General features: G+C 34.2%; 1 protein-coding gene and 2 long non-coding RNA genes across 3 annotated transcripts; all 3 read left to right on the top strand.

Moving 5' to 3' along the window:
* Nucleotides 1–1,530: 1,530 nt before the first annotated feature.
* Nucleotides 1,531–3,050, top strand: LOC128681484 (uncharacterized). The gene is made up of 2 exons (XR_010370258.1): nucleotides 1,531–1,632; nucleotides 2,143–3,050. It is a non-coding gene; the product is annotated as an uncharacterized LOC128681484 (long non-coding RNA).
* Nucleotides 3,051–6,017: 2,967 nt separating this feature from the next.
* LOC128681485 (uncharacterized) lies at nucleotides 6,018–7,258 on the top strand. The gene is made up of 2 exons (XM_053765419.1): nucleotides 6,018–6,146; nucleotides 6,768–7,258. Exons 1-2 carry the CDS (start codon nucleotides 6,096–6,098, stop codon nucleotides 7,203–7,205), a joined length of 489 nt encoding a protein of 162 aa, XP_053621394.1. The 5' UTR covers nucleotides 6,018–6,095; the 3' UTR covers nucleotides 7,206–7,258.
* A 5,010-nt stretch (nucleotides 7,259–12,268) lies between these two features.
* On the top strand, nucleotides 12,269–17,272 carry LOC128681603 (uncharacterized). Its single transcript, XR_010370268.1, has 2 exons — nucleotides 12,269–13,118; nucleotides 14,113–17,272. It is a non-coding gene; the product is annotated as an uncharacterized LOC128681603 (long non-coding RNA).
* Nucleotides 17,273–17,379: the final 107 nt, after the last annotated feature.

Here is a 17,379-nt window from a genome sequence, read left to right as displayed (position 1 = left end):
AATAAAATGCGAATAAAAAAATTAAGAAATCGAGCGGGAAAAATATAAATGTTGTAATTTGTGTGAATTGTCGTAAAATAGAATTTATTAATTTTTCAACTAGTCAAATCACATGCAACAAAAAATATAATGTAGCTTGTATGATAGTGATGTGCTATGACGTCACGAAAAAGCATTCCTAATATATTTTAATGAGAACAAAAAAATTGTAAATCACGTAATCAATAAAACTGACCTATTAAAGTGACATGTAATTATTAGTACCTAGCCAATAGGCTAGTTGAGAATTTTTTGTTTTGATGAATATTCGAAGGCCCTTATATTTAATAGAAACACCAGTGAAAAAAATACTTTGATAATGCCAATGCTTTACATTAATAAAAACACACATTTTTGAACTCGTCAAAACACTCCATACTAAATAACACGAACAATTTGACGTCACAACTTGCTAAAATATTCTCATAGATTCGACAGCCACATAAAAATTAGGTTTATTGTATTAGTTATATTATAGTTTATTTATATTAAGGTGATGAGTTTTTAATAAAAATTGATACAAAATTTTTGTTTCTTATGATTGTTGAGATTGTTTTTGTTTTTATAATTTTATAGTTATTAAAAATGAACTTTCCAACCAATTTTAAATTTTCGTAAATTATCCAGCTGCATTGTTACAGTCTATGAATTATCATAATAATCCGAAATAGTTATATATATTTTACTTAGATTATACAAATTTTTTACAATTCTCTGACCTTGTCAACTACCCTATTCCTAAAATCATTTAATCAAAGTGTCAATAGACGTAGACACCTAACACTCGTTCTATGTTCTTCCACATACGGGGCTGTGACACCCAACAAACGCGTCAGCGTATAAAATAAACCTTCAAACATTGAAGCTTCGGCTGTGATTTCACAAGCAGCCGCCTGTCTAACGCCAACCCTTCTTGGAAATGATATTGTTTTATCTATACTTCTATACATATAATAAAACTATAAGCGGGTTATGCACATTATTGCGCATATTTATATAATACTTAGGTGTGCTATGTCTGTACCATAGATAAAATTAATTCTATTATCTATGGTCTGTACATACGAGATATTAAAGAAAAATTATGGCGGGACTTTATGGGACTAAAAGAAGCCAAAACAATATTTTTTATTTTTGTATGTATGTGTATTCCTGTTCGCGCATCACGCAAACACTACTGGATGGAATTTGATGCGGTTTCCACAGTTGTATAGCGGATTGTCTAACTTAAAATATAGGTTTCATCGCGATACATTGCTTAAAGCCCTTGATATTTACAATAATAAGGAATAGCGGACGCACGAAATAAATGCGGACGAAGCCGCGTGCGAAAGCTAGTTATCAATAAATGTAAACTAGGTACCTAGATGTACATAATATATAATCAGAAATTGCATATTATTTCTCTTGTTACATAATTGCTAGTAGTTAATTTGATAGCGATTTTGATAAATATGTTTGACATCAAGATAACAGATAGATATTAATACTGTTTAAAACCACTACTTGTTTCAATTTTTGACCCAACTTCGTCGGAGCACAATGGCTCCGAAAATACTATTTCTTTTCATCATACAAGCGCTTATTTTTAAGGTAAATATTACATTTCATTTATATTCATTTCTTTTGGAAGATTTCATGGTAAGATTTGGTGAAATATTTAAGTTCTCCAAAACTAAATAGGTATACGTAATATATTTGAAATCTTCAATGGTTGAATTTTTGTGATACATATTATATAAACTTCTATCATTAGTAATTATTATCAATATTATGAATACTATACTATTATTATTCGACCCTTGGTCCAACTGCTATGTTCAACTGGTTGTACTACTAGAAGATTTTTAAGTCTTAACAGTGGAATCAAAAACGAAAGCTTGAATAACTGACTTCTCTCTCATACATTTGAGCGTGTTCGTTCATGGCTTTTACGACTGGCCGATTGCTTGACTTGTACCCTCCTTGGGTTGGCTGATACCTCTCAGCTTTCAAGACGTTGTTCATTTGTCACATCTCACGACGAGATCTGAAACAACAAAGCTAAGAACAAAAATACTTAAGAAAGTAACTTATCTATTCATTTATTTTTTCTATTTTCAGGTATTCTCGTCCCAAGTGCAGCCAACACCCAAACAATACATAATAACAATGCCCCAGTCACAACTGTCAAGTCTACAATCCGTTGTACCTTCACCGACTAAACCTACAAATAATCTTTCAGCTTTGGCTTCATTAGCCAGTATTTTAAGTTCAGGATCATCAAATTCCTTGCCTTCTTTAGTAACTACAGGTTCACCATCACAGTCTTTATCTTCTTTATTAACAACTGCTACAGCGTCGTCTTCTTTACCATCTTTAATGGCTGCAACACCAACGAACCATGTGACTCCACCTGTGTCAATGCCAACACCAGAAAAACCACAATCTAGCAGCGTAGACATGGAATTGCTAAACAATCTTGCTATAGCATTGCAGTTGATGATCGTCAATAATATTCTATCAACATCACCGGCGGAAACACCACCGCCAAGTCCTGAAACAACGCAAAGTGTTCCGTCATTTGAATCGGTAGAAAATCTATCTTATGCTCCGATTCAAAACGATTTACCAACAATAGCGAATCAGTATCAAAATTACCAGCCGAATTACGAACAACAATCTTTTAATCACATGCCTAATGCGAACTTCGTTGGGTCAGCAGGATTTGCTGATACGAATCCCTTTATGGGTACAGTGCCCCCTCCTTCTCCAAGTAGATCGGGATTGACACTGATGTCTCCATACGAAGCATTGTCACCAAATTCTCCGTATTTAGATCCTATTTTGTCATCGCCCTACGGATCGGTCATGTCTTCGAAGAAAGATTTTCAGTCCCCTTACGCGACCATTTTGGGATCAGACAAAGATTACTTCTCTATGAGTTCGATTAACGATTTGTTTTAAAATGTGTTAACTCGATGTTTCAATGTTTAGTTTAAGTTAATAAATATGATTTGTTACATTATATATTTTTTGTTTTTTATTGATTGGAGAAGTTTGAACAGGACATAATAACCTTACTGGCTACTTAAACATAGTATCTGTTATTTTGCGATTTTATTCTTTTGTAGGTTGGGTATTTATGTTTTTTGCACACTATTAGTATATGAAGCTGTAAATAAATATAATTTATATACCTACAAAATATATTTTTTTTCAAGATTGGTAGCATACTCGTTTTTAAAAGCTTTTTATATTCAATTATCCTGATAATTGCTTTTATAAATTCAAAATTTGACTTATAAAAAAGTCTTAAAATGCTAAAAGTACAAAATTAATATTAATACTTATTTTAAAATTTATTGCAAACTAGCTGCGCCCCGGGGCTTCGCTCCCATGATTCGGGGATAAAAGTACCCTATGTGTGTTACTTCAGGTTATATTCTACCCGTGTACCAAATTTCATAACAATCCGTCCAGTAGATTTTGCGTGAAAAAGTAACAAACATACACACGCATATATCTTCGTAAACTTTCGCATATTTATAGGTAATATTAGTAGGAAGTAGGCTTAATAGGATAGTAGGTTTATTAGTCTTTAAAAATTGAAAAACCCTCATCAATTTTGGAGCCATTTTTCTTGATTGGGTCGGGTAAAATACGACTGGGTTTATTCAATGTACGAGTAACTGGTAATATTTCTATAGAAAATTAGACGACCTCGGTGGCGCAGTGGTAAAGTTGTTGCCACTGAACCAAGAGGTCCCAGGTTCGATCCCCGGTCGGGTTATGATGGAAAATGATCTTTTTCTGATTGATCCGGGTCTTGGATGTTTATCTATATATGTATTTGTTATAAAATATAGTATCGTTGAGTTTGTACCCCATAACACAAGTCTCGAACTTACTTTGGGGCTAGCTCAATCTGAGTGATTTGACCTAATATATTCATTTATTTATTTATTTATTTCTAACCAATCAAGTAGCTGAGACAATAAAAGATAGATCAAGCAAATCCTGCATATGTAGTATGTATGTGTTTACCTATGTAGCCACACACTTGGCTTCGCCCGCATGATATTTTTTGCGATAGCGTATCAGACACGCCCAGGCATCTAATAGGCAATAATATTATTCCCATAAGCAGGATTGACGTCAGACACGCGGCCGGATATGAAATGACAGCCGAACCTTTAAGGATTTTTTACGCCGACCCCGGGCTTCGCTGCTTCACAACCCCGAATGCAACCGGGAACGTGCAGAGATGAGAGTGAATTCCGGAGAGAGATGTAAACATAGGATTGGAATTAGAAGAATCTTGATATTGCAAAAAGTAGGTAGGTAATAAGAGAATCCAGTATAACTAGGTCACAAGCTACATATAGGTATGTGGCCGTCCAAATCAAAAGGGACCTTATGGCGCCCGGCACTTACGCCATTATTGCCGTTGTTTTGTATTCGAACAACGGCAATAAAGACCTAAGTGCCGGCCGCCATAAGGTCCCTTTTGATTTGGACGGCCACATATATGTGGCCATAAAATGTTGTCGGAGAGATTTTATTGCATTCGACCAATATTTCTTTTATCTATGCATTCGACACATGACAAAAAACCGGTCAAGTGCGAATCGGACTATGGCTATCAGGTTCCCGTAAAATTCTTTTATCTGTAGCAAGCGATTTATTGTTAAATTTCACATGATTCGCTATTCGACTGGGTAGAAATTAAAATTAAGTTATTTAAATAAACAAACACGATAATTAAATGTCACTAAGTAAATAAATATATTAGGACAAATCACTCAGATTGAGCTGGCCCCAAAGTAAGTTCGAGACTTGTGTTATGGGATAATAACTCAACGATACTATATTTTATAACAAATACATATATAGATAAACATCCAAGATACAGGCCAATCAGAAAAAGATCATTTTCCATCATGACCCGACCGGCAATCGAACCTGGGACTTCTCGGTTCAGTGGCAAGAACTTTACCACTGCGCCACCGAGGTCGTCAAACGTCACTGTTTTATTAATTAACTCCGAGGTTTAATATTTTTTGGATGTCATTAAAATATATTAGAAATACTTTTTGACTCCAATATGTCATTGTCATTCGACGTCACCACAATACGTCATTGTCATTACAAGCTCAATATACAATTTTGCGGTGAAGTTTGTTGCGCCGCTTCTTCACCTGCGTTTTGGAAGTCGGCGATGTAACTATGTAAGTTGAATAAATAATTCTAAATTTGAATTTGTTTATAGGCGTCGGGGCGTTACAACCACGGATGAAACCGCGTTGAGAAAGATTATTGAGTAGAAAATTGTTTACGATATCTGCTAGATAAGTTTGATGGGGTCCCTTTTATCGCATAATATATTTAATCATAATAGGTCTAAGGCATAATTGATTTTTGTATAGATAAATGTGGCATAGGTAATTAACCTTTAGGTTAGGTTAATTATGCTTCAAATAGTTATGCGAAAGAACGTTATGCTGAAAATAATTATGCCACAATACAACATGCTATATTACATTATGGCTTTATTTTTTATGCCTACAGATAGAGACCCAAGTTTGATATAATAAATAAATATATTAGGACAAATCACAACGATTGAGCTAGCCCCAAAGTAAGTTCGAGACTTGTGTTATTGGATACTAACTCAACGATACTATATTTTATAACAAATACATATATAGATAAACATCCAAGACCCGGGCCAATCAGAAAAAGATCATTTTCCATCATGACCCGACCGGGGATCGAACCCGGGACCTCTCGGTTCAGTGGCTAGAACCTTACCACTGCGCCACCGAGGTCGTCGATATCAGAAACAAGTTACACTACTCAATTACAAAAGTATTGGCAACGCTTCTGATAGATAAAATTGCTAAAGTTTTATCATCATAAGTATTTCTCGTGAAAACTAAATCAATCTAATCTTGTATTATGAAAGTTGTGATAGTACTTTCGTATATAAACTTAGACTCAATTACGATTAATCATATATCATTCAGTACACATTGAATTCATTCGTTCAATTGAAAAAGTAAAAGAAAAAAAAAATGTTTGCAAAAGCGGCTGTAGTTCTTTGCCTTCAAGTGGCATTTTTCAACGTGAGTATTTTATATGATTTTGATCCAACTTCTGACTTTGAAATTTTGAAAATATATATCAACAAGATATATCAACAACTTGGTAAATAAAACACTAAACAGTATAAAACAAAGTCGACCGCTGCATCCGTTTGTAAGATTTCTTCTTTCAAACCACGCAACGGATTTTGATGCAGTTTTCACTGTTGTTTAGACGATTTATTACGGTTAATGGCCTAATCGAAATAAATACAAATCAAAATATTGTATGGAACCAAAATGAACTGGCCAAAACATTTTTTTTTTTTAAATCAAAACTTCTTTAGTGGCTTTGTGCACTTTATGTGATGAATAAAAAAAATGTTAAACTCACGTCGATCGAATCGAAAATCCCGGAGTGCAACCTGTTTTTTATATCATGTTTTGAGAATAATTTTCCTATGTAATTAAATTTTACGAATTACGAAAACGATTTACGAATAATTTTCCTGTTCATTTAAGTTTTTAATTTTAGTTAATTTAATTTTGAAACTCGAAAATATATTCCTAACGCTTTAGGCATATATAAGTCTTGACAAAATTATATTTACCAATAATATTTCTATTTGATATTATGAATTATATACTTAATTATTTTTTCAGGTCGCCTACAACCAAGTGATCAACAGGATCCCGCTAGCAGAACTGCAAAATCTCATAGCAAACAATGTCATCCCGATCGGCGCCAGCGTAGCAGCAACGCCATGCGGAAACATCGTCCCAGTTGGACCCCAAATAGTCCCAGTTGGTCCCCAAATAGTCCCAGCTGGTCCCCAAATAGTCCCGTTTGGTCCGCAAATCGTCCCAATTGGACCCAATGTTGTTGAACCAGTTCTATCAGCGCCCGTTACCGTCCCAGCTACCACTACCATCATCCAAGACAGTTCTGTGGCAAATAATTTAGCCAATGCCCTACAACTTTTGGTAGTAAGCAACCTTCTGAGTACCACCCTGCCAACGTCTGCACCACCAGTGGAAGTGGTGTCACCGTTGGCACTGAACGGGCAGCTGGGACAGCTGGGTTACAGTATCCTGTATTAATTAGTGATTTAAATTATTGCCATTTAAATAAAAGCTATTTTATTGAATAGTGATATATTGTTTTCCTTCCTATTTTTAACCCTCGACGACAGATGGAAGTTAGAAGTTTTAACGTGTGTCTGTAGATCTATCGGTGGCGTCGTGGCAACCAAACGGCTGAACCGATTTTGATCTAGTTTATTTTATATGAACGAGAATTTAATCGAGAGTGCACTTAGCTATATTTGGAAAATGTGTGTTCGACCGTTTGAAAATCATAAGCTCTTTTCTATGTAATGAGATGATGATAATTTAACGGCTAAAAATCTATGTTCTTGCTGTAAACCGTTGAGGAGTTCCCTCGTTGGGATCTGATCCTGGGTGCACCATTGGGTCATGCTTATCAGAATAATGCATTGTCATAAAAATTTAAAACTAAGTTTCCAATATTGTTAATTGGAATATTGTTATTTTACGAGTAGGATTCGAACCGGGGGCCTTTTCCCACTGGATTAAAACCGCTTCATAAGATACTAGCTGCGCCTCGAAAAGTACCCTATGTGTTATTCCAAGTTCTATTCTACTCGTGTACCAAGTTTCATTATAATCCGTCCAGTAGATTTCGTGTGAAAGAGTAACAAAACCCATACTCCCTCACAAACTTAAGCATTTATAATAATTAGTAGTACCTAATGAAGCTTTCCCTATCTCATCCTTCAAGATTTGGTTGTGTTTTTACGACAGGCCGCTTGACGTCAATCCTCCATGGGAACGCTATTGTTGTCTATCTGCCAAGACTTTGTGTACCTCACGATCTCGGTTACGACATTCAAATGAGGATATGGAATGGTTCTAGGGTGTTAAAATCCTCACAAAGTATACCCTTGAATACACACATTTCGACTTTTTGACCTAGTATTGTAACGCCACGCATTATGACCTCTTTAGTCATATCGCGTGCGCGCTGGCACGATTTTTTTTTCTTTCATTCTAAATTCAAAATTTTAAATTATTGTTGCACTTGATATTTTGAAATCACATTTTGACTCACTCATTACCATAACGATATCGGCACGTACCAAAGTATATATATATATATATATATATATATATATATATATATATATATATTAAAATATCTATATTATTTATAGACCCTTGAAGGGTAAGTGTTTTCATATGTTTCAAAATCAAAATCAAAATCAAATCATTTATTCAGAAATTAGGCCTTCACAGGCACTTTTTCACGTCATATTCTAAATTAAATGATGTTTACCAAAGCTACAAACTACTAGCATTTCGGAACGACCACTGCTGAGAAGAAATGCCGAAAGAAACTCATTCAAACAGTGTTGGTCCCTATTATGCCAGAAGGGCTTACCATTTTTTAAATATAAATTTATGTATAATTTTTTATCAGCAATATAACATGTAAACACTTTCGGAAAAGTGTTCTAAATTTTACAGTGATTTAGTGCTATAGTTTATGTATTTTTTTTATTGTTCACAGGTCTGTATTTTACTTATTAATTATACTATTATACAACTGTCTGCCTGTGCCTATTTCTACTCCAACCCTACCTGAGATTACCCTACCACCTAACAGTATCAGCTATACGAATGGGTTTTATTAGCTTTAAGTATATTTTTATATCCATACTTTAATATTACAAATGCGAAAGTCTGCCTGTCTGTCGGTTCCGTTATCTTAGTTTATTAGGCTAACCGCAGGACCGTATTGGATGAAATTTGGTACGTATATAGTTACAGACCCCCGTTCAAATATAGGCAACTTTTTTTTCAAACATTTACCCCAAATCAGTATAATAGGGGGTTGAAAGTTGTATGAAAATCGTGCACTCGTTTTGGCGGTCTTTGACAACTTGTGACGCCCTCTTCTAGTTACGCCTGGTTCTAGTAATGACCGCTTCTATTTTCGGCCATGTTATCACTACAACAAGTACAGTGAACAAAAATAAACAAAATGATATTTCGCAGATAAATTCACGCGTGCGAAGCCGCGGGCGAAATCTGGTATCTATAATAACCTATATGATAACTTAGTTTTTCATTTTCCAGTCCGTCTGTCAACTTTTTCTAAGGAACCGTTTATATATTTATATTATATATTTTAGTAACTTGTCTATGACAATTTTTAGCTGCGAAAATATCGAACCTCGTCTATCAATGCTATCAAAGGATATTATGATATTTGATGTCAATATGCGATGTATATCATCCTAAATCAAATCATTTTTATTTGCTTGAATAGGGTAGGTAAAACAATATTCACGTAATGGTTTAGAACAAGCCTATTTAGCCGTTGTCAACACCATGCAAATGTTAATAATGGCATAATTAAAAAATTATAAAATGACATCAGATTAAATTAAGATAAAATGTCACTTACAATATATACATGTGTGTTAAATTAATGTCATTGCAATCCAAAAAATATTTGATTGTGTAAAAACATTTATCAAGAAGCCATTTGTTTGATTGTCTTTTAAAATGATTTAATGGCAATTCGCGTATGAATTTTTGAATCTTGTTGAATATTTTTTTAACCGTGTAACATAACATCTTTTTTTTGATATAATGTTGAGTGGGTAATTGGATAATAAAGTTTGGTTGAACTAAATTGAATAAATAATTATATATAAATGAATTCTACCAGCTGGAACCTATAATTGGTTTCTTGTAACCCATTTATGTTTTAGTTTTAAGATTGCAAGCTGGGTCCTCCTTGAACTTGTTAAAATAAAAATAAATAAATAATTTTTAATTTCATCATAGATTTTCTTCGTCTTCATAGTCGTATTCCTCATGGCTGAGTGTCGTGGTCATTACATGGAATGAAACACACGTAACAACTTTCTTGGCATTATTAATGGAGTGGTTTGCCATTGCCTTCTCCATTTCACACACAAGTTAATAAGAATCAACCAGTGTGCAGGTTTCCTCACGATGTTTTTCCTTCACCGGAAGCATGTGGTGGTCGATGAAAACTACTATACATGAGTCAGATTGGTATACAAACTCATGTGGCACGAGTAGGATTCGAACCTTGGGACCTTTCGATCTACAGGTCTTAACCATTACACCACCACCGCTATTAGAAAAGTATAGAAAACATAGATTTAGAAAAGTGCAAATGAAAAATGAGGACAAGAAAAATAAATTTAAAATTGTTTATTAATCAATTTAATTTCAATATAAATAGGTCAAACCAGCCAACGATACAGGTGCAATGGGTGCGACTACATCCAAATTTGGCGCGTAATTAGGCACAACCACATCACCCATATACGGCAAGGTGTTACTTAGTAAGTTACTAACGATTAGTAGCTGTAGTGCATTAGCTAAGTTGTTAGCTACTGTGCTGTCCTGGATTATTGTTGTTGTTGGGACGACAGGCGGTTGGACTACAGCTGTTTGGTATTGTGATTGGAGAACTGGTGTGAGACACGCCGGTTGCATGGGTGCCTTAATGGGTGCCGATACAACAGTCTCTTCACATAGTACATTGGGTGCCAAGGATGCAAAGTTGAGCAGCTGATTTGGGAGTAAACTGCTGATCGGCACTAGGGCTTGGCTGTAGGCCTGCAATTTAAAAAAAAAAAAGTTGTTATTTTTAACCCCAAGACGCAAAAAGAGAAGTGTTATAAGTTTGACCGCTAAGTGTGTCTGTTTGTCTGTGTACGTGGCACCGTAGCTCATTAATGAGTAAACCGATTTGGATGCGGTTTTTATTATTATTTGATAGCTAATTTTTACGCGGTGGTTCTTCGATGTGTTTGATCAAAATCGGTTCAGCCGTTCAAAAGTTGTAGCGAAATGAATATTCAAAATCGGGGTTTTTTTTTTAATTTGTCTAACAAATAAATTTGTTACAAGCTTTTATTTTGTTTAAAACCTGTCCCGTTGTCTGTTTGTAATCAAATCTTGCAAGTTAGATTTCTCCTACTTCCAATTGACCTACAGAGTTCAAACTTCTCACGTCGCTTCAGTTTCCATGACAATGCATTATTATGATGATGCAACCGGGATCGGCTCGAAACGAGAGAACTCCTCATCCGTTCACAGCGCCAAAATAAAAAAAATAAAATTTTATTTGTTGAGGTGCCTATAAAGTTCTAATTTCGGAATAAATATTTTGACTCTATGACTTTGCATAAATAAAAACAATATTACCTGAGCCAAAACAGCTGAGACAGTGACAAAAGCTAATAAACGTGACATCTTATAGTAACACAATACTCTCTGACACACTTAGCAAAAAAACGTACCTTTATATATGTCAGAATAATTGACAAAAAAAAAATTTCAAACCGCATTTCGATAAAATTGTCACATCTCTTGCTTAACACGAAAAATTGCGTGTGAAACGATTACTTAGAACTGAATTAAGTAAGGAATTATACGTATCTTTTGTGTGTGAAATTGTGGTAATCAAAATGTGTAGAAAATATATCATTATTTTATTAACATAAATCCGAACGTTTAATGTAATTTATTTGTTGAATAAAAAAGGGTTTCCTGTACCGCTTCGATCCTGGAGATAATAAAAACAATTGAACAGCAATTAGATCGCAATCCGATCTGGATTCGGGACGTGCGGGAACTGAAAGGCTACAGAAAAATAAATTCCCAACTAATCATAACCTTTAACAATATGATATTAAAAATCGAATTACCATTTCAAAATTGTCGATTTAATTTACTGAATTTAAACGTGAAATTCAGTATAATGGTAACTTTTTTATTTTCAACATATTCAGTTCGGCAATAGTAATGAAATGTCAAAATTCCGTGCAAGCACAGATTAAATAATACCCCAGTAGTGCAAGTAAAATATGATTTGGACACAGTAGGTATTCAGATTGGTTTAATTTGTTGAATTTTCAGTCAAATATGCAGTTGTTACAAGCAAAAGTATATATTCGTGAGGTGGTCACTTTAATATTTTAGATATTATTCAAAATTGCGTACTACCTATTTAATTATTATTGATACTGGGGTATTATTTAATCTGTGTTATTGACGACCTCAGTGGCGCAGTGGTAAGGTTCTTGCCACTGAACCGAGAGGTTCCGGGTTCGATCCCCGGTCGGGTCATGATGGAAAATGATCTTTATGTGATTGGGCCGGTTCTTGGATGTTTATCTATATATGTATTTGTTATAAAATATAAGTCTAGAACTATGAGGCTAGTTAGCAATTATTAATTATTTATTTAGCAATTTATGGAAAAAATATAATGACGACACGTAGCCTGTTGTCACCCGGAGTAATATAAGGAATCTAATAACACCTCACACCGTTATATAAAATTCATATTAGACTGTCTATCTGTCACTCTTTCATAGCTAAACCGCTGCGCTGATTTTGGGAAAAAATATAAATAGATAGGTAGATATATAGTTAGAATATAAAAATAGGCTACCGCGGGCGAAGCTGCGCGCAACAGCTAGTGGTGGAATAAAAACTCACATATATACAAGCATCTATCCGAAAAACATAATTCTCCTTCATTTAAACAATTGTGTAAAACAAGAAACTTAATTACGACTTTCACATAGGTAAATTAATGCATCAAGTATTTAATTAAATGTTGCACAAATCAATAATTAAAGATAACGATTATTGTAACAAAGAAAAACTAATTTTACACATGTAACAATTATGTGTTGCAAATTATCAATATCGATAAAATGGGCGGCGAAAATATCGAATAGGTTTGTTCAATTTGTGTTCGAAATTCGAACGAATAACTTTTTTTTGTTTGGCTGCGACCAAGAAATAAAAGTTATTCTTATATATCTATTGCTAAAGTATAATTTAATGTTTTCCTACGCTGTGGCTTCTTTTGGTAAATAAATTACTAGAATGAATGTCGGGTGTATCTTAATTGTGGCGATTTGTGTGTCACAGGTAAGGAATTTTCATGTTTCACTTTTTTTGTCTCATTCATCTTCGAGTGTCATGTTGCATTCGGGATTGTATAGCACCGCAACCCAAAGCGTACAAAATAAAACATACAATTTTAAAAGCCCGGCCGCCCGCTTGTCGTCAACCCTTTCTTGGGAATGCTATTATGGCCTACAAGCAACTAAGGCGAGTCATTTAGTTGTACGGTATAGTTACAAGAGGGTATTTATTGATCCTATTCCAAGGCGGGACAAACAGCCATAATAATAGTTTAAGAAAAAAAAATACAGTGTGATGAATTTCACATTGTAATTTTTTGACGTGACAACGTCTTAAATTAGGTTGCGGCTGGGAGTCACTTATGAAAAAGTGTAACGCCCGGTAACGTTACGATGAGTCACCGAACGAGAGAGAGGCCCGCCGAATGCCTTGCGTCTCTCTCCCACTCAACTATGATCGGTCTGCCGCGCGCGTAAAAAGACGTTGTCACGTAAAATCTTCGCCCGTAAAACCGACTTTACAGGCAACCATTTTTTTTTGATCTATCTACACTGGCACTTCCTCATATCTACTGCTGCAAACTACGGCCTCCCTTTTTTCCTTTTACGTCAGTCATCGTCAATTCTTCATCGTTCTAGAGTCGTGTACCGTAGTCATTATGTAGTCAACGAAGCACGCTTAACGACTTTCTTAGCAATATTAATCGAGTGATTTACCATTGCCTTTTCCAATTCACAGCTGCAGCAGTGTGACTCAATAAACAAATATTGTTTTTGGCAATAACTAAGTTTTTGTACCTTTTGAAGACACACAAGGACTTTGTGTCTGTTTACCATTTTTTTATAACTCATAAGGTCTGGAAGCTAATTAAAGTCAAAAGATCAGCATTATTGTGCAATGCAATGTGCAATTGTGTATGTTAACTGAGAAGTTACAAATAAATGTTGTCTTTCAAAAAATGTAACATGAATTTATGACGTCAATTTTTGTATTTCAGTATTTTTGGTCTGCTGTTGGACTTAAGCTGTCACTATCCAACGTAACGTGTCAATCGTCTCCAATACTGAAGAAAACAACTCCTTCGAGTAATACGCCTTTTGCGTCAAAAACATCTAATTCATTAGATTATCCGGAGTCAGCATCAAATTTCGAGAATACACTTTCTTCTCCCATCACTGGATTTTCACCAAAATCGTTGTCATCTACACCAACATCATCTGCAAGCTTATTTAATAGCGATTCTTTAAATACTAAAGTTTTAAGGCGAGGATCTAGTGGAGTAGACAATGTATATAGGAACAACAATATACTATCGACAATACGCAATTCACTGATTAAACAAAAGGACAATTTAATTCCTCCTCAAAGTATTTCTATACAATCTAGTACAAGTAATGATAATTTGTCATCAAAAATTGATGAATCATCAACTAAAACTTTAAATAAAATGCCACTACAATTGAATGTAGGAGACAACAATAATTTAGTACTTAGCCAGCATAATGTGGAAACTCTATCAACTAATGAAGTTCCTTCACTGAGACCGTCAAAACAGTATAGTGTCCAACAACCTAACGAGAACCAGGAACCATCGTTGGGTATTAACCATAACTTTAAAAATAACTCACCTGGTCAGGGCGTTATGGAACCAAAATTAATTACTAAACCTCCAATTAAAGTATTTAATAATCAAGCAAATAATTTAACATCATCAAATGCAGGAGTACGTAGAAATGTAATAAATAACGTAGCACAAGATTCAAATCCATTTCAACAAAATATTGGACCTATAAAATCAGATCTTTCAACTGACACACAACAAACTGTCATTGATGAAATCTCTACACATGATTCTCCATTGAATCCATCTTTTTCGATTCCTCCGAATCCACTTAAAAGTAATAAGCAGCAAAGTATAGCGTTGAATCAAGCTATCAATTCACTAAAGCAAAACAATTTACATTCATTATCATTCAATAATTTTCCAAATAAAATTTCATCTGGAGCTATATCTGAACCAAATCTTTCTGTAACAAAACCTTATAAATCATTTGTAGAGACTAAACAAATAGATATAGCAAACAAAATACCTCCTTCAATTAAGAATGGTTTTATTAGTAAGTTTCATAAAAATACGTCATTACAACAAGTGAATAATAATGGTAATGATAATTCAAAAAATAATGTGTTATCAAATTTTCCAGTAAATACTATTCAGAATGAAGTACCATTACAAAATTACCTGACACAAAAACTATTAGCATCAAGAGTGACGCCAGATACTACTCAAAACTTGCTTCCAACCAGACCCAATCTAAGACAAAACCATTTAATAGGTAATAATAATCAAAATTTATTAACCAATGATGGTTTTATTAATAATGAAAACTTGCCAACACCCACTCTTTATAATAAGCAAAAGTTTCCAAACAATGCTTACTTAGAATCAACTTCATCAGTTCCTGATTTCTCAAATGATGTCACTGCGATTGAAAATGGAGTTTCTTTATTTTCAAATACGTTAACTAACTCCATTGCACCTCAACTTAACCATTTTAAGAATATTCCTCAGTTATCGGCTCCGATCACTCCCTATCATTCTGAAGCATCTCTTCCACTATACACAGATAAGTCAAATATTTTACAACAAACTACTCTTCAACTAAATACTTACCATTCAAATAATGTAAAAATCCCTTTTGTGCGTCAATCTATAAATCCTTTAGTTGAATTTCAGACGCCAAATGTTATCCCTGAAACTATTAATATATATAATATAAATTCAGGTTCATATTTACCAACATCCAATGAAGGTTTGATGAATAGATTCAATATTTTGGAAACTATTAAACCTGGATCATTTAATACGCCAACTTCAATTCCCAACCTACCGTCTTCACCACAATTACCAATAGTATTTCCACAAAATAATAATTTTAATTATAATTATCCGTTAAAAAATATTTTCGAAGTGACTGAACCATATTACAAGTCAAATTTAAATCCTTACTCACCTACTGATTTGGAACTTTATGATTATTTATATCCTCCAATAGATACCTCAATTTATAAGAATACTGTATTTATAAAATCTAACTCAGACGATGGTAATATACACAATAATTCAATAAATTTAACGGAATCAACAGAAACTGTCACAGAGAGTCCTTCAACCAGCCCTTATACAATTCCTTCTATATTTGATTTGCCAAATGTCATATCTCCAAATGGGTTAACTCTTCCACAAGCACTAAAATACAACAAAATTGCTCCAAGTAACTTAGTAGTTCCCGAGATAGAAAATTTATTATCAACACCGAATTTGACTAAATCAATAATTGACTTAGGTAATGTTGTTGCAAAACGATGGATAGAAAATGTATGGGCCAAAAAGGCCACATCTGCCTATACACCTTACAATCCACTGCTTCCAATACCCAAATCTTTACCCCCTATATTTGAAACTTTTGTTCCTAATCCATACATTTCACCTTCTATCTCTCCAGCTATATCACCATCGTCTATAGCGCCCCCATTAATAGCTCCTATTTCTCCATCGCCTCCATTGCCTTCATCAGTAACATCTATTTTCTCACCTATCAAAGAAACGGAACAGCCAAGCCAGTTAATTTATCCTACTTTATCAACTACACGAATTCAAAACGACGAAGCTCAAGGATTTTTCCTGCCACCGTTTTCCCTCACAGACCTTCCTGTCTATTCCCCTTCAATATTACCAACCCCAACTATAAATTATCCGGTATATCCTCCTTACACACCAACTCCTCCAATAAATTTCCCTCCTGTTCCTCCCCTATTTCCACCTATGCCTTCAATAATTGAACTGCCGATTGGAAAAAAGGGTTCTGGAGATTCGAGAAAGTTGATAGAAATTTTGTTACTGGCCAGTTTGTTAAATAATAATGATTATTGCAATGACAGAGGAGCATTAGAAACACTTATAGCTTTAATGTTTGCTACTTAGAATTGACATAAACAATGTGTATATTTTGTAATTGCATGTTTTTAAATAAAATAAGCCATGTTGGTTTGTCGACAATAGTTGTCATTAGAATAGACTAAGTTGATAAGATCGTGGTATTGTTATGTGACTGTATATTATAGATATTAATAAATATACATGTATAAACTGAGGATTTGTGTTTTTTATTTATGCAGTAAATGATGCACGATGTTTATCTTTAAAGACGTTACAAAAGAAGAAAATTTCTTGTACGACGGAGATGTAAAAGTAAACAATAGG

Source organism: Plodia interpunctella, chromosome 27 (genome assembly GCF_027563975.2).
Source record: "Plodia interpunctella isolate USDA-ARS_2022_Savannah chromosome 27, ilPloInte3.2, whole genome shotgun sequence".
NCBI classification, from domain to species: domain Eukaryota; kingdom Metazoa; phylum Arthropoda; class Insecta; order Lepidoptera; family Pyralidae; genus Plodia; species Plodia interpunctella.
Note: the sequence above shows the minus strand (reverse complement) of the source record. Positions and strands in the feature narration are given on the sequence as shown.

Excerpts from the sequence above, each read along its gene's own strand:
- LOC128681485 (XM_053765419.1), top strand. The coding sequence starts at position 6,096 with ATGTTTGCAAAAGCGGCTGTAGTTCTTTGCCTTCAAGTGGCATTTTTC. Across the intron at positions 6,147-6,767 it reads TTCAAGTGGCATTTTTCAAC|GTCGCCTACAACCAAGTGAT; the intron begins GTGAGTATTTTA and ends TTATTTTTTCAG.